Source organism: Pteropus alecto, unplaced genomic scaffold (assembly GCF_000325575.1).
Source record: "Pteropus alecto unplaced genomic scaffold, ASM32557v1 scaffold5, whole genome shotgun sequence".
NCBI classification, from domain to species: Eukaryota; Metazoa; Chordata; class Mammalia; order Chiroptera; family Pteropodidae; genus Pteropus; species Pteropus alecto.
This window is the reverse complement of record NW_006441953.1, coordinates 3445876-3466871: the sequence shown is the minus strand read 5'-3', so window position 1 is coordinate 3466871 and position 20996 is coordinate 3445876. Positions and strand designations below refer to the sequence as shown.

At 33.1% G+C, this 20996-nt stretch overlaps 1 protein-coding gene across 1 annotated transcript in view; it reads left to right on the top strand.

The window, feature by feature from the left end:
• Window positions 1-5925, top strand: part of CXXC4 (CXXC finger protein 4) — an 18359-nt gene extending 12434 nt beyond the window's left edge. The window contains exon 2 of the mRNA XM_006918885.1: window positions 5736-5925. Within this exon, the coding sequence (XP_006918947.1) occupies window positions 5736-5780 (45 nt within the window). The 3' untranslated portion in view covers window positions 5781-5925. The remainder of the gene's footprint in view (window positions 1-5735) is intronic.
• Window positions 5926-20996: the final 15071 nt, after the last annotated feature.

Here is a 20996-nt window from a genome sequence, read left to right as displayed (position 1 = left end):
CAGGAATCATGATGTTAAGCTGTTACTTTCCTTCCTACCCACCCACTCCTACCCCACACGCAAATTCCCCTTTAGACAATTGTTTTCTTAACTGACTCTACCATCATATTGACTTGACTTAGCAACTTTACAACATAATGTGTAAACTCATCTTTATTTACGAAAATCATCTTACCTTCTAAAGTCTTGTTATCACAGTCTAAAATCATGCCATCACAATGGTGATGGGGAGAGTGGTGGTGTTTGTGTAGGTGGGAGAGGAAGAGGAAGAGGAGAAGGAGTGGCAGGAGCCCTCAGAGGATCAATACTAATGAAAAAACCATCTCTAGTTCTCTACCATTAATCAGAAAAATCCTGGCCACAAATGTCAATTTGGAAACCAAAAAAGTAAACTGCTCCTTAGAATCATATTTAAGACCTCGAAAAAATTGGGTCATAAAATTATCCAGTTACTTTCGTGCTTTTCTCCTTTTAAAGAGGGTCTGATATTCCAATTAGTGGTAATATTGATAGGTGTTTTTAGTTTACATCTGGATAATGGCCAACACCAGATGTGAGTATACCAATGTCTTATATAGTTTATATAATAAATCTGAATTATGAGAAAAATTAATCTGAAATATATATAACATGATGCATACATATTACAGCAGGACAGAAGGAGAAAGTTAGATATAACTTAAAAAGTGGAAACAGTGCATACATCAATCCACCTATTTTTAAATTAAGATAATATTATTAAAATATAAAGTTTTTAATTATAATAGGAAATTATTGGACTGTGAGATTATGATTTATCATAAATTAGTTCTCTCAGACTGATTCGACCTATCTTATACCTGTTCTTGCTAATAATTCTATTATAGTTGCTGGACTATGATTTTTAAAATATACTATTTGTAAATAGGACAGAAACATATTTCTGCTGAAAACATTCTGGGGAGTCTGTAACATTTGCTAGGTATCATTTTAGACCAACTAATTATCCAGTGAGTTGTGTTAATGTGCCTGTGTGTGTAGTCACATTCATAATATTATTTATAACACATTTTTCCATTTATCCAAGTAGGTTTTGAAATTTCATCAGTAAAAAAATTAACCTGTACATTTTAGCATTCTTTGTGAATCAAATCATGGGAAAAAAAGTTTTTTTTCCACCATCAGGAATTCTTTTCCTTTTCATCTGAAACACCCCAAAGGTTGAAAGTGTCATATGAAGTCAAAACAAAATATAGTCAAATATCTAAAGGCAGACAATGAGACCTACTATTATCCTTTGTCATATTTATTCACATACTTTCTATTGCAAATTCTGTGGTTCATTAAGGTTTTCAAGTTCTAGAGTGAAGAAATTAATCAAATGGAGTGGGAGTTGCGAATTTCAAGGCCTTTGTTGCCCAGGAGTCTAAAAAACTTACAGTGGGATCCCTCACACAGAAAACAGTATTTCTAAAGACTTTCAAGAGGCTATGTTGCTTAACTATGATTTAAAATTGCTTTGCTTTTGGTTGCAAAAAGAATCATTATATGGGAATCAGAAAATGATTGGATGACTTATGTTTCGTTAATAATAAGTGGGAACAGAGAAAATTGTTTTTTGATTAGTGTACGGATAATGGTACCCCAAGATACTGACTTCAACTTGGAAATCAGTGCATTAGAGCCATCTTGTTTCACAGTAGAATTCTGTAGGCAAATCACTGAGATTTTTGGATTAAAAGTAATTATTGGAAAGAAATATTTAACTTTACAGAATTTGCTGAGGTCATCGTTATTATCTCAATTTATAACATGCATTCGGAAGTAAATTTTAGCATTGAGTTATTTTTAATTTGTTCTTCGAAAATCCATCTAGTTCTATTAAAATGATTAGTTTTATTGCATTCTGAATATTGCTATATTTTACATATTGTATCAAGATGTATAAATAGCCAGTTCTACATATCTCCATATGTACAGAATTATAGACACTCCATTTTCAGTTTTTAGGAAGTGAGTTTTTATTGGACTTGACCTATTTCAACAAGAGTATGTGGAGGCCTGGTCAGCCCCAAGATGCCATAATCCACATGACTGTTTAGCAGGCACCAGAAAAGAGAGCGTTATGCTTAATTCTTAAGGTGGCAGCTTTTGGTAATCTTATTAATTTTATATTACTTAATCATTTGTTAATTGCTGATTTAATGAAAATCAAACTGAAATACATTCCTTCCATAACATACATACATACATACATACATACATACATACATACATACATACATACATATTAAATGTAAAAGGTACTTGGGCTTGGATAAACATCATTCTTCCATTCAAAGAACTATGCTGGCTTTTTAAAGTTATTTAGGAGGGAAACAGAAGCTATTCCTTTAAGCTCGAAGGTCATTTCATATCTGGCTCACCTAGAGATGAATTCTCCAGAACACCAAGCTTTACAAGCAGTACTCGAAGAACTGGGACTGCAGGTTTCTCCTCAGGCCTCCTGGGAGCAAGGCTGCTGTTCGTCAGTGTTTCCACCTGCATAAGTAGTGAAGGCTGCCTTAAACAATGCTGATCAACTCAATTCTATTCTTTACCACCCCTCCCTCTTCTCTTCCTGGGGAATCTGGCTTTTCTGTCACTCAGGATAACAATTTTCCTGCAAGCATCACTGAGATCCAGAAAGTCACTGTAATCTCATCAAGAGTGTGATTCCCCAGCTGGGCCTCTCGAATTGATATAACCCAAAGGTAGCTAGCTGGTCAGACTGTGTAATCTCCCGCGTTGGTGGGCAGAACTCCTGCACCATTGAAAATAAAAGTCATCTTACAAAGATGCCCTATTTAGTTGACGAAATTAGAGAAGATATGTCCCCAAATTAGTACAGACTGAATCAAAATTCTGTAATTGAACCCACTATTTTACCTATGAAAACAATGTCGTCTCATCTATTTTGGAAAGAACTCAGTTCAGCCCTACAGTAAATTTCCAGTGAGCCCAGTGAAAATTGGGCAGGAGTTTGGATATGCGTGTGTTTTGTCTGGCCTGTGAGACACTAAGGAACTTCGTTACTTTTTTTAACCCTGAAATAAAACTTTTAGAGAACATACACTTCAAATTTCTGGTGACTGCCTTGATAATTTGTTCTAATTGATATGCCGGTGCTTCTTTTCTCACACATTTTAGGTGATTCCTAATCATTTTTAGGCTTCTGACCTCAAAGATCTTAATATAAGAGAGAAATCATTTTTAAGAGATGCTTCCCTGCTTATCTTCTTTCTTCCTTGGAGCAGTGGATTGTCCATATCCTTATACATGGAGGTACATACTGGTCTCAGGGTATGCACAGTAGTATGTACACATCACAGAGCTATTTTGTGACAGATTGCGTTAATATAGAAAACCAGCCTTTTGCTTTTTTCATTTTTGCATTATCTAATTATAATTTTTGTTCTAAGAAGCATTGAGAAGTGCTTATCTTTTTTCCTCAAAACAATGACCTTCGATCTCAGGTGGCATTTTATAAAGCTTCCTTTTTCTAAATTTCGCAAATTAAATCAAGTTGTGGAAAGGGGCACAGGAAGAGCAAAGAGTCAGAATGAGATTTAAAAATGCATTTAAGACATAAGGAGTTCATCTCATTTAAAAAATGTATTCCATATATTTTTTTCTGTTTATCTTTGTAAACATATATTTATCAAGATACAAAATTATATAAGTATATACTTACAATCTTGTTTCCAGTTGGCATCTGAGAGTAAGTTGGCATCTCTGTCATATACTATACATGTAAATGTGAATATACATGAATATATATGCACTTGTTTATTTTTCATATGTGAATCTAATTGCACAGATATGCTTAGATCTAACATATCTTGTTAAAAATGACTACATTTATATAAGTATGCATACTTATATAAAATTTATTCTTAGTTGGCATCGGGCAGCAAGTTAGCATCTGGTATAAACGTCTAAGTTTTCATTTACTGCTTATATGTTTGTGTGTGTGTGTGTTTGTGTGTGTGTGTAAAGCATGAATATTATAATGAATATATTATGTTTCTTCATATAGTTCCTTTAATAATGATTAAATAAATGTGATGAACATATATAATTATTATATTTATCATTCAAAAGTTAACTTAAGGAAGCAGTAAAGGAGTTTTTCTCACCAACCAAGCAAATGATGGGGATCTAGGTATGCATAGTGAGCTGTGAGAAGAAAACAGATGAAACTATGAGGAGTAAGGAGTAAAATAATAATAAGATAGGAACCATTTTTATGGGAACATTGAAACTTTTCATTTGGGCTTTTAGAGAATACTTCACAAGTTAAATATTTTTGTATGCACATATATGCAAACTTGGATCAGATAATATTAGTTTGTTCTGAACACATTATTTTAAAATTTATGGTATTGACTGTGAGATCAATTATTTTGAAATAATTTTTAGCATAGATAGTGAAAGTAGCTCTGCTTTCCAGAAGAATTATTTTATTCATTTAAATTTCAATTGATGTCTTAATCAATTAATGCACTTTTATTTTTAGATGGCATTACTATAGTAGGACTGTGTTAACCAAATGTTATGTGAAAAAGTATATATATGTTAACCCCAATTATTAAAGAGTGTTTATAGTAGAATTTTTGTTTTTTCTGAAATACTAAATTCAAGTGTTAACACTCTTTACAAGGTGTGCATGTGTGTGTGTGTGCACACACATGTGTGCACTATACTCACGTAATATTTTGGTAACATTCAACATACCAATTTATATACTTATTTATCCTCAGCAGCCATCTTATAGTCGACACAGACTTGTTGAACTGGTCTAAGGAATAAAATCAACTCTCTTTCATTTGCCCCTATAGGAAAACTTATGCTTAGCTTGTTTCTTATGTATCTTCAGTATATACTCATGTGATTCTCAGTTTTTTAAAGGGAATGGCACGATTAATTGCTGTAATGTTTATATAGAGAGAAAAATTCAATGCTTAACTACTGTTTAACAAAAAAAACATAGTAACTAAAGCTTTTTGTTAAAAGAAGTGCTCATATTTTGGTGCTAGGTTATTACTCCTTTGGAAAACTATAGTATATTTTATGATACAAAAGGATAGTTATGTTCCATTGAGGATCATTAATTAGGTGTAAGTTGATTTCATATATATGCATTAATTGGTTGAAATGCAGACTTACTTTAAAATAGTTATATATTTTGTCAATCTTGTTCTGATTAGAGTATATGCAGAAATGTTTATCATTAGTAGTTGTTAAGTGATAGAAGTAATGTTGATGTAATATTTATTGTGGTTCTTTCATAAAAGAAATTCTCCAGAATAAAGAAATTACTGAATTATAAACATCAGCCTTACATAGGATGCATATGTATGTAGCAGATACAGGTGTTAAGTACGCTTGTTGGCTCATCTCCTTGCTATTGATTAATAGCTTGAACCTTCCCTTTTATTCTGATTAATATCTGTATTCTAGGCTGTGTTCCTCTTTTTTTCTTTTAGACTAATGTATTTTAATCATTCTATTTACTAAATTAGAATTAAATTAATTATTCTAATTTTTATAATCTAAGATACATCACATTTATTTTTTATTAAATGTTGAAATATACAAGTCATTATGTTGTGTATAGATGACTAAAAATATTGCTGAAGTATAAAGGAGAAAAATCTAATTTTATATCAGCGTGAAAGAAAGCTTAACTTGTTTTCTTGCTTTTTTTTTTATAGAGAACACCTGTTCCCAGCGCTGAAGCATTCCGATGGTTCTTTTAAGGCAGTAGTATATCTTTTTCAAGGCATTTGGAAGTGAAGGGCAAACTAATGTCTTGTTTTAAGAAACTGCTTAGTCCACCACTGAAGAAAATATCCAGATATTATTTTCATTTTATGTATAGGGGTTTCCTCAAAAAAAAAAAAAGGAGAAGAAAAGAAAAAGACATAAAAATTATTTGGGAGCTTGGGGAATTGGCCATTCTATTTCAATACACTGATTCTTTCTCTGATGTAATTTAGCTTAATACTAGTGAAGTTGTTGTCTATTTTGAAAGTGGCTGTAAAAAATAAGTTTGGGTAAACCCCTGCTGTAAAATCATGTATCTTTGCAAAGTACATATCTATACTTCATTTTCAAATATATGTGTTTCAGTACTGTAAACTGTACAGATAGCCGCTTGTATTTTGTGTGTTTAGACACAAGGAGACAATCACGTCTGAGCATCTATGGAGATTAACAGTTTGTACACAACAGTACGGTTCTGCGAGTTAAATCTGGAGCAATAAATTTTAGCTTTAAATATTTTTTGCCAGTTGTTTCTAGAAGCAGCAACAGCAGTGGCGTGTTTTGCCATGCATCTTTCTGTAGAGACTCGATGCCAAGTTTTACAAGACGAAAAGATTATGATGCATCTGGCAATTACCTTCAGTTGTATTGTTATAAGAGGGGAAGATGTGATGAAAGTTTCAATTAATCTTTTGAGCACTATATTAGAGTAGTGGTTATGCACTTGCATTGCTTACAAACGAGCTGTACAGAAGGGTATACCTCCCAAATACTTAGTGTAGTTGACTTGTCTTGGGGTGCACTGTAAGGCGGAGTACTCAGAGTAGTTGGAACATGCAGAATCAGTTGTATAAAAATTTTTTAAACAGTGTTTTTCTAGGATACAGAATAAAGTATCATATCTTAGGGGGAGAAATCCATGACTAATTTTTTTTTTTTTTTTTTTTTTGCCAGCCCGGCATGGGCTGCATACATTTTTTATTAATTTGTTTATTTTTTGCCTTATTTTTTTGGTAGGAAAAATAAACACAGTAAAATGTATCCGAATGTTTTAATTACATGTATAGCAAGTGGACAGTTTTGTTTTAAAATGTGAGCACATCATGGCCTCCTGCATTGAGGCATGCCTAGGTATATTTTTAAGTTAAAAAGAATTAAACACATTCATAAAAGTGAGGTTTTTAAATGTCTTTTTATCTTCTTTTCTCAAAGCCTCCCAGTTGGACCAGCAGTCTTCCCCTAGGCCCTCACTGAAATGTTCCATTGCTCCCATGTCCATTCTTGTCACTCGATGATGCTGTCATTCCTGAGAAGGCAGGACCCTAGTCTGTGGATTCTATAAATTCAAATAGCCCTGCAAATACAAAAGAGTAATGCTTCATCGGTCCTAGGCTACCTTTTCATGTAGGGTTCGGTTTTCTTATGGCAGTCAGGGTTCCTAAGGAGGACAAATGTTATTTGTGGTGACATGACACCTAAGAAGCTTATTTATTTTTTTGTCAGGTTATAGAGACTATTTTCAGCTTCAGCAATAAAAGTTTAGCAAAAACACAGAGTATCAAAGTTGCCATGTTACTGTCATTTTTGTTGTTGTTGTTTTTTATCTCCTAGCCAGTTATTTTAGCCTACGGCATCCATTAGCCTTTTGAAAAATGTAAACAAAATGGATCATGCAAAGAAAAATAACTTGAGAAGAGATAACTTGAGATAGAAAGGATTGCAAAATTTTAGAGAGAGACTAGTGGATAAATAATTTTAAAAGGCTACTTGTAGTTTTGAATGAGAAATAATACAACAGGAGATTTTTAAAAATGTGGAAGGAGCACTTCATCATGAGCATTCTGGAGGGACGGGTGAATAAATTACAAATGCTGATGTGGAAAACAAGTGTGTTTTATTTAGTTAACTTGCCTAGAATATGACTGCAAGGTCTACAGTTACGGTCAAATTGCGTTTTTGAGGAAAATTCGTTATGTATTACATCTGTCCATTTTTAGAGGAGAGAAATAATCGCAAACTAAAACATGCTGTATGTTAATTTTGAGATAGCTTTATACTTGCTGTATATTCCTTTGAGGGTTTCTAGCTAGAATTTCTATTTCTGCTGTGGGAACATGAGAGCTATATGAGTTCTTTCTAGTTCCGTTTTTACTTATTTTTAAAACAAATTTGCTAATTAATTACAAGTAAATGAAAACTTACTTTCACACTTGAATGGTAAGCCTGCCTTGCTTTTTGGAAAAATGATGTTTATTATTACAGAGGTGAAGCAAACTTCTTTCTATTCAGGCTAAATTAGGCATACAATAACATATAAAGATCTCATAGCAATGTACCAAGAGTCTAAAATACATGCTAGTGTTGCATGTCTTGATGTGTTTTTGTTTGTTCGTTTTCTTAAAGAACTAATGAATCTGTATATTGTAAAATGTGGTGTTTTACTTGTCAATTCAATTTTTTAATGAAAGAAAATCTGTTGATTATTAAAATGGAAGAGTGTAGCTTTTCTTTAATTCTCTTATATGTTTTTATTCTTGATATTGTTCTTTTACGCCACCTAATTTTTTATGTTTTTGGTAAGACTCTATTTATATAATGTAGGGTACATATAAAGTTCTCGTTAATGATGCTGAAGCAAGATATTACTCTTTCAGCCTCACTCTAGTTCTCTTCCCTCTAAGTCTATGTACTGATAACTTGTAAAGCATATCATTATAACCCTAAGGGAGTGATTTTAAGGTTTACATTTTCATGATTCTAAAATACCAATGAAATGTAACTTTTAAAAATTACTCACTGTATGTTTCATATTCAGTAGCAAGAAAATTCAGAATATAACAATCAGAATATAGATCATGTGGACTATCTGTACAACTTAAAAATTACATATCACATGAGCCAAATAAAACTTTGTAAGAGAGGTCTACATACACAGAAGTCTTGCTTTCTCTAGATGTACACAGAGAGATGCCACATTCTGTCTGCATTTGGGGAGAGCATGGAAAAATCCTTGGGGTGTTGGTACATAGTGCACCAATTTTCTTGTCAGCTGTCATTCAGCACCCAAACATCACAAGAACATCATATTGCAAACCTCTCTCTTTCCAGGACTTCAGGTTTTCTGATGGATTCTACCTGTGTAGAAGTGGAGGCATATATGCAAACTAGAAATGTATCCATCCTTGGGAGAAATAACAATAGTCTTCCTCCAGTGTAAGAGTATGTAAAAACGTCTCCTGGTTGCTTAATTCCCAATACCCAACTTCTCTTTTTTTCTAAACACATTTATAGAGAATAAGAGGTAGTGGGCTTCTTATGAATTAATATTATACAATCACTAAAAGAAAGGAATATTCCTTTCAGTCAGAACCCCTGGCATGTAAGTTGTACAATTAATACTAAAGTGTATAAAGTCTTAAAGTTGATAGTATCTGTAATCGAATAATGAAAAAAAAAAAGATAGTTCAGTGAACACCATTTAGGGTCAAATATGTTCAGCAAAAAGCTGTAGTGGGTCTTTGATCATGGTTAGATTCACAGTGATATCTAACAGTTGATTTTCATGTAACAGCTAAATGTTTCAGATTTTGTTTTTATTAAATTTGGCAGTTTCACACTGAGATCTGTATTCCTAGTGAATGAAAGACAGCTACTATGTTAGGAGGGATTCTATTTTCATAATTGCAAGGAAGTCAGAGATATTTCAGGAACATGGGCCACAAAATGTACTCCTTTCACAGTGTTCTCCTATTCTGAACTGTGCAGTTATCTATTAAATTTTCTAATAGATATTTGTGTAAGGTGTATGTATGCTTGTGCAATTATAAAAAAGCAGTTTTGGAAAACGGTGTATTTATTAAAGAAAATTACATATGGGGCATGTACAAAACTGTAAAAAAAAGTAAAAAAAAAAAAAAAAAAAACAAATTCAATTTGCCCAGTAAAGTTGTTTTTGTGAAATTTCTGTGTTGTTGAATAAAGGACTTTAGTATTCAAAATATCTCTATTTTTCCATGAACAAATTTTTATTTGTGGGATTTTAAGTAAGGAGCATATGATCTTGAAACTCTGATTTTGTTTATGATAAAAAAAAGTTTATAATTCTACACTTGCCCTTATGTTAGCAAAATGAATACTGTATATAAATCGTTCATAACATGTCAGTTTGTTCATTTTGTTTTTCCTTATATATTTTGTCTTTCTCATATATTTAGAGAAAGGAACAAAGAACATGATTCTTTTCACATTCCTAAAGGATATATTTTTATTGAAAGCTTTAAAAGATCACCAGAGAAAGAAGTAAATGTACCTAAAACTTTTCTCCTTTCTTCTCCACCATTAGTGTTCCAGAAGAAAGCAACCCATGGGTTTCTTGTGAATGAATATTACTGGTGATAGAACTTGAATGCATTAATGCACATGAAGAAATGTATAACACTGGAATTCTATCTTCAGTCTCTCCTAGCAATACTCTGAGGTTAAAGTTTTATTTTGTTATTTTTTAAATTATGGAACATTGTGCTCCACCCATGCCGATTATTTGGTGGTGAAGGTGTTTAACCCTTATTTCACTGCTTCTCAGAACAAAGACCTAATTTTTGGGGTGGTTCATAAACTGTAAGAAATGTAGAACACAGTTTTATATCTTGGAAATCTTCAATATTATTGCAAACATGGAACTTCAAATAATTGAGAGAGTTCATGTCTACGGAAAATAATCCTGTGTTAGAAGATTCATGTAAATTTTATAAATTTCAAGATGTGTTCTGTTATTGTAATATCACAAATATATCTAGGCCATGACAACAGAGTTGGATTACAGAGAGTGAGAAAAAAGAATTAGGTAACTTGAATTATGAGAGTTCCTGGATATTCAGCAATTTTTCAGGTGAGTCACTATATTATATTTTGGTGTAAGCAACAATATGGTAAAAATGTACATTTTCATACACAATATTTTCTTACCTGAAATCTTCAAGGATACACATACTCGAAGGGTCATGTGTAATGATAAGAGGACAATTCTTCAAAATTATTTGAATTTAAAAAGGAGGAGCAGGAGTTCTATAACTTATTTAGACCTCGAGCCAGATAATTTATATTGTTTCTTCAAAATCATATAGTTTTTAAAGTTGTTTTTGTTTGTGTGTTATATGCAGAAGCTAGTCTCCACTTTATTTTCACCCTTGTTTTGTCTTTTTTTAATGGAGAAAACTTAGTTGAGGTAACCACAATGCATACAAATTTAAGGTTTTATTTGCATACACTACATAAGTAACAATTATGTAGCATATTTTTGCTTATTTGCAAATTTTGTTTTTAATCTTTTATTCTAATACCTTGGCTTAAGATCTATTTTTGTGTCCTTTGCAAATCAGATTTTTTGGCCAATTTTAAAATCAACATTTCTTGTTTTCAATGTATGTATAGAAAATGAAATATCAACCAAATTATCTTTTTAGTCTAAGTCTGTGCTTTGTTTACGATATGTTACTTATGACTAAATCATTCCAGTTAACAGGTGTTGTGATTTCACAAATTGGAAATAGTGTACAGATCTCTTTTCAAGAATAGGACTTTTAGAAGTTGCTTTTATCGTTCTTAAACTATAATTTTAATGTAAGACAATTACATAACTTCTTTGATAGTTAGATGGTAGGAGAATCTGGTTGCCTGGTTTGAATTATGATCTGCTTCAGACTTTTCTGAAAAGTGGTTTTCTGTTTAAAATTACACAGCTTCAGGAAAACTGCAGTCGGAAGGGAGGTTGGATAAGAACATTTAAATGACACTATTTAACCTTGATATCATCATAAAACATGTAGCTGAAAATTCTTATTCATTATATCCTTCAAGAACTTTTCTCACCTTCCCATTAATTGCCCTATAATTTTATTTATAGCTTATATTTATAAATATATTTTTATTAATATTGAGTTAATATTTGTGGTGGGTGGAGATAGATCAGAATGTGTGTGTATGTACATGTGTGTGACTTTTTAGTCAATAAAGTTTAAATCATGCGCCACAATATCTAAAGATCAGTGTAGGTTATTAAACATCTTTGGTAGAAAAGATTCTGTCAACATTGTACAGTTGCAATTGAACTTGATGTCTTAGCATCTTATAATACTTAATCTCTGGGAATCAGAGCATTTGGGGAAGCTACATGTCATGTTGTGGGCTTTTTAGGAGTTCTTTAATGATTTAACACTTCAGTTTACTGTGTCCTACTTTCAGTCATTTAAGGGACTGGGTGGAAAATTATGTATATAATTTGCTCCCAAAATACTTTATTTATTTTCATATAATTTGAACATTTTAGATGTATTTATATATATCCAACTGTCTTTGTATATGTATGTATATTTAAACTTCAAGTGCACATTCAACCACTAATAGGTGACTTAATCTGTAGCTTCTACACTTTGACCATATAAAAAAGGCCTTTATCCCTGTAAAAATCATGTCTACAAAGCAAGAGTGAGAGGAACATTGTGAATATTTGTGTGTGTGTGTGCGTGTGTATGTGTGTGTGTGTGTGTGTGCAAGTGTGTTGGCAAGCCAGCAATTGATGTAATTACTTATCTATTCAACTAATGTTATAGAATATCTTCAGTGTGCTAGCTACTGGGGATATCGAGATGAATAAAACAGGGTCCCTTACAAATTTACCATCACCACTGAACTCAATTAAATGGTTGAAATAAATACACAAATAAATAAAAACAGTAGAGGAGTGACAAGAGATGTTATTTCTTTCTCTCTCTATGCTCCAGCCACTTAGATTTTCATCCAGTTCTTACACTTACAAGATGGGTTTTTCCTTCTACCTCAGGACATTCTGTTCACTTTGTTCTTAATGCCTAGGATTTTCTTTCCTTCTCTCTCCTTCTGGATCATGTCTCTTCATCTCTTCAGAACTTACCCAAAGCTTTACATTTTAAAAAGTTCTTCCTAAACTTTGTGACTATGTCAACTTCACCTGTTATAGGCTCTCAAATTTTTATCTTTTCATAGAAATTATTAGTAAATTAATTTATTCAATAAATATGTGTTAAACCTTTATGTGCTCTTCATTTATCTAGGCAACTAGAATATTTAAACAAGTAAGACAAAAATCTTTGTCCCCATAGAACTTACATTCTAGTAGAAAGAGGTCATAAAGAAGTAAATAAATACAAATATCACATGGTAATATATACTGTGGGTACAATTAAGGAGGGGAAATGTGATTAGAAATGCTGGTGGGATGAGAGAATGAGGAAGGGAATGGAGTTTTAAATGGATACTTAGGGAAAGCCTAGCTGAGAAGATAACATTTGAGGTAAGACCTGAAGAAAGCAAGTAAGTAAGCAATGTAGATATCTTGGAAACAGCTTGCCTGCCGAAGGGAATAACAAGTACAAGGGCCTTGTGACAAGACTGGGCCTGGAATTTTCAAGAATCAGCAAGATGCACACTATGTCTAGAGTGCAACAGGTAGGAAAAAGAGACTAGTAGGACATATAGTTAGAGAAGTAAGAGACAAGATTGTGTAGTGTCACGTAGAGGACTTTGACTTTTACTCAAAGCAAGAAAGAAAATCTTTGGAGGGTTTAATCAGAGGAGATATGATCCAATTTATATTATAAAAGAACTGCTTTGGCTCCTGTGTTGAGAATAGACTACAGAATGTCAAGAATGGAGAGAGACCAGTTTGGCAAGGGCATTGCTGTAATTTAAGTGAAAGAAGATTGTGGAACCAGATGGTAGAAGTGGGGGTTGCAACAAGAAGTTGAATTCAGCATATAGTTTGAAACAAAATAGAATTTGAAGACAGGAGGGACTCTAGGTAGGTAAGAAAGAATAGAATTAATAATAACTCCAGGGTTTTTTTTATCTGAATGACTGGAAAAGTGAACTTGCCACTTACTGAGATGGTGAATAATGAATTTTGGTTTTGGACATACTAAGTTTAAGTTGCTTCTCAGATCTTCAAATAAACATGCCAAGCATACAATTGGATATATGGGATTGGAGTTCAAGGTAGATCTATAAACTGGGAGTATAGATGATATTTAAAAATAATGAGCTTGGATGAGATTATCAAAGGAGTGAGTGCAGCTAGATAAAGGAGAGGAAAAGCAAGGACTGAGATTTGAAATTCTCAACAAAGTATACCTACAACAGATATACTTTCACCTTCATCCTAATCATTATTTGGTTAGTGCGCATCTCCCACACTGACCAAGAGAGAGGAAGATGGAAACCCAAGGTAAAATTCTGCAGGTGAGTTCTTTCATTTCCCTTTCTTTCCAGTGACCTTTAGTTACCCCAATCCTTACCTTCATCCACAGGTAACTGACTTTTCATATGTCTCAATTTATCCCATCTTCACTGCATGTAAAAACTTACACTTATTTATGTTTATCCATACACATTCTAAAGCAATAATTACATAGGATAATCTTCTCTCCTAACAAATATAAATACATTGAGTTCAAAGTTTAATGTTGAACAGAATTAGAGCATTAAAGAAAAATTAAGCATAATTCTACTGTCTTTGGAATAACGTAGTTCATTTTTCTGTTCTTATATTCTTTGTTGGCAAATTCATTAGAGAAGATGAAATTATTATCTCTTATTTAACATCTCTGGAGACTAAAATGTTTGAGCAGAAAGTGGATAAATGTTAAAACTGTAAATTGAGGACTGAGATTAAGTTTGACTCTCAGGCACCAGAAAAGAATAGTAAGATTCCAGATTTGCCTAAACTTCCCTTCACAAGGGAAAACATTGGCTCCTGACTATAAAAATATTAGAGCACAAATTTCTTAATACTTATTCTTTTTGTTTCTTTACTCTTGATTCTTTACAGAGTTATTCATACGCGTTTTCACTAATAGCCTAAATGCATTACAATGGTTAGAGAGATGCATTTCTTCATATTTTATATGCCAGAGAAAGCATTGTGTACCAGAATTTCCTTGGATCCAAGTTTAATTTTCAAACCTACCATTTGACAGAAATCTCTACATACCATAAGTTCCCCCATTGAATCCTCACCACCAGAGTTCTGAGGACTCAACAAAGAGTAGCTCCAAATCTGAAAGAACTGAATGGTAATTATTCTTCTCTATGAAAATCCTGAGGACCCTTGATATATCCAGAACAAGAAGACAAACAAGCAATGACTATGATGAAAACTGAAACTGCTTGCTTTCAGTTTGTTAGAAAACTGTTGAGAATCTTATGAAATGTCAAGAATTAAAAAAAAAAAATGCGTTGAAAAGAATTTAGCAAAAACCCACAATCTACATTTTCTTTAGGAGCTTGGGCAACACTGTCACCACGGACGATTGTAGAACTTCTGAGGTTTATCACAGATTCCATCACTAAGGTAAACATCACATAAGTATCCATAGCACTATACCTGTTGCATCAAGTAAGGATTAATATACACGTTGAATTATCAAGTGTATTTCTACACCATAACAAAATTGTGATGCTGAGAAGATGTAGGTTTTTTCTAGTTTTAAAGTCTGTCAGAGACCGAGTTCTTACATGGCTAATTTAAGGGAAGCTGGCACACACTTTAAAGATGTAATTTGAATCATGGCTGATGATATACTTTTACTTGTTTAGCCTTTTATGCAACTTGTTTGCATTACTTGAACAGATTTGCTGTTTCTATTCTAACTGCATTGTGTATGGCGTGAGGAATGTTGATTAATTCTTGTCGGTAATTATCACACACGCTGCCAATGTTGTACATTTAGATCCTACATTATATAATCTATGTATGCATTCCTTATGTTATTAGTGGAAGTCGCATGTAATAGGTAAATAAACCTGTTCTTGGTTTAGGTTTAAAATGACTTGATCCTTTTCTATCTTTAAAAGATAGAAACTGCATTAGATGGAGGAATCCGGTATAGGTTTTATCTGCTTCAAGTAGCTTTAATTAGAATTCTTTAATTCTCTCTACAGTTGCCACTGATAATAAACTCTAAAATATCAATTGCCAGTGGAAGATAAATTTGCATTTTATTTATGACATAAAGTTAATATGTCTTACTTTGTGAACTTCAAGACAGGAAAGCATTTCAATGCCATTGGAGTATCCCTGAATAGCTTTTTTGATCATTTTGATACTTGTAGGTAACTGTCTCACCTGCTTACTTTTAAAAAGAGAAGAAAAAAATGACTCCAGGTGAACCAAATTTAGTAGACGACTTACTGGTTTATTCAGAGACAAGTGAGTAAATAAATAGGTTTCTAAATGATAGGTTATAGTTTTAAAAAAGCATTTCATTAGAAGTCCTAAAACATTTAAAAGAAAGTAAAGTGAGTCACTTCTTACTTTATGCTTATAGTCAAATTATAATTTACAGCTAAAGAGAAATGATAAAAAATAACAGATAATATTAAAAGGCTGATGTATCCATTTTCTTACTCTAATATATCCATAAACTTATTCCCAACTTTCTCAATCTTTTCTTGAGTTGCTAAATTGGAACCACTAAATCAGGTGATTAGATTCAATATAATTAACCTTTCTGTTTTCTAGAAGAGTAAATGAACTTCTGGTTTCCATGAGAATGGCACTGCTCAGAATCTTTTATTTCATAGTTAGTTGTTTACTCCTCAAAAAAGGTAACACATGTAACTAGTCACAATGGCTTAAATAATGAAAGAGGAATTATTATCTTAGGTAATTGAAAAGTCCTGAAGAAAAACTGAAGCAAGGATCTTGCTATTTTATCTAATTCTATCTCTGTAGTATTCTCAGTTGGCTTTGTTCTGAGGCCTTACCTATTTACGTTGTGGCCTCTAGCACCCTAAATATTTATTTTCCATTCCATTGCTAGGCCTCTAGCACCCTAAATATTTATTTTCCATCCCATTGCTAGGAATTCCTATTTAGGGGGAAATTTTATTTCCTGATGAGTCTAACAAAAATCCCAAAGTTAATTATTGGTGGATTCAATTGGCCTAAATTAGATTATGTGCCCAACACTTAGCCAGTCTTTGTAGAGGGAAGTTTTGGTTAATCTTAAAATTTGGAGGGAGATAAGCCTCTCCCAGCCACATTTACTGAGCATGAAAGAAAAGAGGTCCTCTGGGGAAAAATTAGTGTATGATTCTGAGAAGCGAAAAAGGGAAATTGATATTAGGCAGGAAAAAAAATCAACAAGAGGTAGGCAAAAAAAAAGTAAAGGACTGAAGGAGGGGAAATAGGAAAGAGAGAAAGTAAGATATGAAAGGAGGGAAGAAAGAAGAAAGGAGGAAGCGGAAATGATACTATTGAAGGATTAATAGGCAAGAAGCAGCAGGAAAGAGGAAGCAGAGAAACTGAGTTCTTCACTGGAATTCTAATAGAATAATTCATTTCTGTATAATTGTGTGATAACTCTATTCAACTTGAAAGATCCATTTTTATTAATTAGTCATACGTATGCATAAACACACACAACATGCAGACACACACAATATCATTCTGTCTCTGATTGGTCTGTATGAGCACAACACTACTTCTGGGATGAAGAAGATGATTTACAATGAGTTCAATAGATTTTTCAGCAAAATTCTATCCCTTATTGTTTCCCAAGAGTTTAAATCCACACTTTTATTTATTTATTTTTTTTGGCCAACATGAGAGAGGTTCTCCTCTCCTCTCAGTTCCTGTGGTTCAGGTGGAGTGATTTCACACTCCTAGCTTTGAGGGGTGTGGGGAGGGAGCACATGAGCCCATCTTGATTAATAAAGTACTGATTGGTGTTTCAGAGCTGGGTACAAGATTCATGCCAAACCAAACCAGGATTTTTCTTTCTCTCTTGGAAACCACTGGAGAAAGAGAAACATTCTTTCTGCTAAGGTTGCCATTTTTGCTAATAAAATATGGTAAGACTGGAACTACTGGTGACTCTATTGCCCATTCCCAAGAGTGAGAATTTGCCTGAAAATGAACTTAAACAGAATCAAGCCTAGATGCAAGACAGAGGGAAAGACATCTAACAAGATATCCTAAATATCCAGATCCAGTTATGCTTATTCCTGGGCTTCTCAGTTATGCAGGTAGATCAACTAGTATCATTCTTTAATGTAGAAACATGGAACAGTTAACATGGAAATTTTTTTCAAGCAATTAAATACATGTTTGTTTTATGAAGATTCAGCTTATATTTGGTTCTAGTACATATATAAATGTTTTTCTTCTTCCTCTCTAGTTTAGAATAGAATAGAATTATAAAGTTTTAGATAATTTGACCTTTTATATTTACATAAGCATGTAGAGGGATTAAAACATGTATGTATAAAAATAAAACAGCTAAACTAGGTAATGCTAAAAAAAGTAATTTGTAAATTCTAAATTAGAGTTCTCTTTTATTTGAATAGTAAGAGATTTTTTTGTTTTTAGATTAAAATAGACAAAACTTTATTACAGATATCAACATGAAAAAGTTGTGTTCAGGGACGCTGCTGTGAAATCTAAGAAGTATGACATTTAAATATGCTTGTAGGAAATTTAATTATGCTTTCTTTTATTTATGACAATGAATGCTTTCAATCTAATTGGAACATCTTATTTAAAATAAATGGTTAGACTTAATAATGAGTCTATATCCATATTTATAAATTTTCTAATTATTTATCATTCCTGAGTCATTAGTAGAACACATTCACACACAAACACTGAGTTTTTTTTTAAAAAGAGATGGTATTCATCCTAAAAGCAAGACATACATGTTTACAACATTATCAACATCAATAAATTCACATATTTGAAAGCTTAACTGATTAATTGACAGAGTATTCTTACGTCATTTGATATTGTATAGTTCAAATACAGCTACTGCTACTTTTATTGGCCTGTGACATTTAGCATAAGTTAATGTTCAATCACTTATTTGCATGTCTCTTCTTTTAGATGAGGGTCAACTAAGTGGATCCACCACTCTGTTCACTCCTAAAAAGGTAACTCCTTAGAGTTAATGTCACAAATAGCTCACCAAGTTAGGTAATGGCATAAAATATTATATGCTTCAAAGGCTTCCACTGACAAAAATATACAACTAAAGTAGGCTTCAAACATACATTTTAATAAGCCTCATCTATATTAGATGTTGCCAGTATTAGCACAATATCAATTTTAGTTCATTTTATTTTTTTAAAGAAATGATTACTATCCTTATAAATTATTTTCTATTTTGTAAGTGAAAAAATATTTCAAGAAAAGAAAAGTACTGAAAAAGAACTAAACAAAACAAACTTGGAAAAAGCAAACTCTGTTGAGGTCTTTGTCCTACCCCACCTTCAGCCCTGTAAAAGTTCTTTTATCCAGTGACAATCATTCTTTCTTAATTATTATGTAATGATTTTTCTTATCGTATCAAAGTGTATGGTGATTCATTTGCAAATGAAATACATTTGTTTGTTAATATAGTAACCTTTTATGTATAATCAACTGACACTTTCTTAAATTAAATAGACCCTTATCCCAATGCTTATTTCACCAGTGCTCTGCTAGAGGTGGAATGACAGAGCCTCCTAACTGGGACTCCAGCTTTCTAGGACTGCTCCAAGGCAAAATGAAAAACACATCTACTGACCTCCTGTTGTTTGTCTTTAGTTTAGTTGAGCTTTTGAATATAACTATCTTATCCATCAACACAAAGAATAATGCATTGTTACCTCAAGTTTTTAAAATATTAAATAATTTTCAAATGTTTAATTGTCAGTCCTTTTTTCTTTTCTTAACCTAATTATTATACCCACAGCAACCTTTGTTTATGCTAAATATACAATATAAATTTTCATCAGTTTTCTCATTAGAACACCTCACTGAGGGGCTGAGACATGATTTTTCAGCCTGGCTTTTAAGGTGCATGATCAAATCTAGATTTTAGTTTTCAGCCTCATTTCCTATTTTTGCTCCTATAAAACTTATGGCTATGTTTTCTTTTTGTGTTAGTATAGGTCCCCTTAGAAGTAGACAATGAGACAGGATTATAGGCACAAGAAACTTATTATGCAAAGGACTAAGAGCCGGTGGGGAGAACCTTCAAAACACAACGAATGTGTGACACTTGTGTGAAGAGAGGGTGCAGGATTAAAGATGGTGCAGGATGAGTGATAGATCATAGCTAAATTCCAAGAAAGATCTGCTTAGGCCCATTCATGCAAGTAGCTAATTTGTTCATTCCCTGATGCACAACCTGGAAAAAGTCTGGAAAAGTACTCCTTCCCCACCAGTCAATAAATTCTTTCTATCCAGTCTTACATTCTGACCCTTCTGATTGGGCACTTTCTAAATGCAATTCCAGGGCTACCTTCCATACTCTTGCTGGTACATGCTAGCTAATTCTTATAAGTACATTCAACTATAGTCTTTTTTCTCTCTTATCAACATCCAGCTGGGTAATTCTAGGATTTAACTTTAGTTATGGCCCTGAAAGCAAGGAGAAGAGGTGGCAAAAGGTCCTAGGAAGACACCTATTGCCTTGCAGAATAGGGGCTTCTGTAGCATCTTCTAACACGTAGAGGAACCTGTAAACCACCCCTGCAAGCTCTGAGGGGTCAGTGCGGAGCCAATATCCTCAGGGGCATTCATATGTCCCTATCCCATATTTCGAGATGCCAGGTTTTCTGAATCAGGACCCTGAGTTTAGTATAACGGATCTGCTTTTCTGAACATTCTAAGGTCTCTGGAACTCTGTGACTCTATCAGATCTTTGGTCTACAACTTAGCTGGTTTGCTCTTCCATTCCAGGAGACAAGGGCTTATTATAGTCAACAAGAGTCTTTCTGGCTCTCATAATTATTAACTACTTGTTAATGATCCTTGGTGTCTCACCCTCCGTAATGTGTCGATATCAATACAGTTTAGCAGCCACCAGCCAACTCCACCTTCTTTCAAATGCCTGAACCATTATACCTGAAAGGCAAATCATAATCCAGTGAAGTATTTAGCAATTAGGCCTTGTGACCTATGTTCAACTCAGAATGGGTGGTTAGTGAGGCATAACCAAATCCCCTTCTTCCACTTGTTTTCTCAGACCACTCTCAGTACCATTTGCATTAGTTGGGGTCCACAGAGAAGCAGATGCCAAAAGAGGGTTGGACAGGTAAGAGATTTATTAGATGAAGCAGCAGAATGTGAGAGCAAGCTTCAGATCGTTATATAGGTTTGATAGCTGTAGTAAAAGAGAAACAAGGACAGCGAA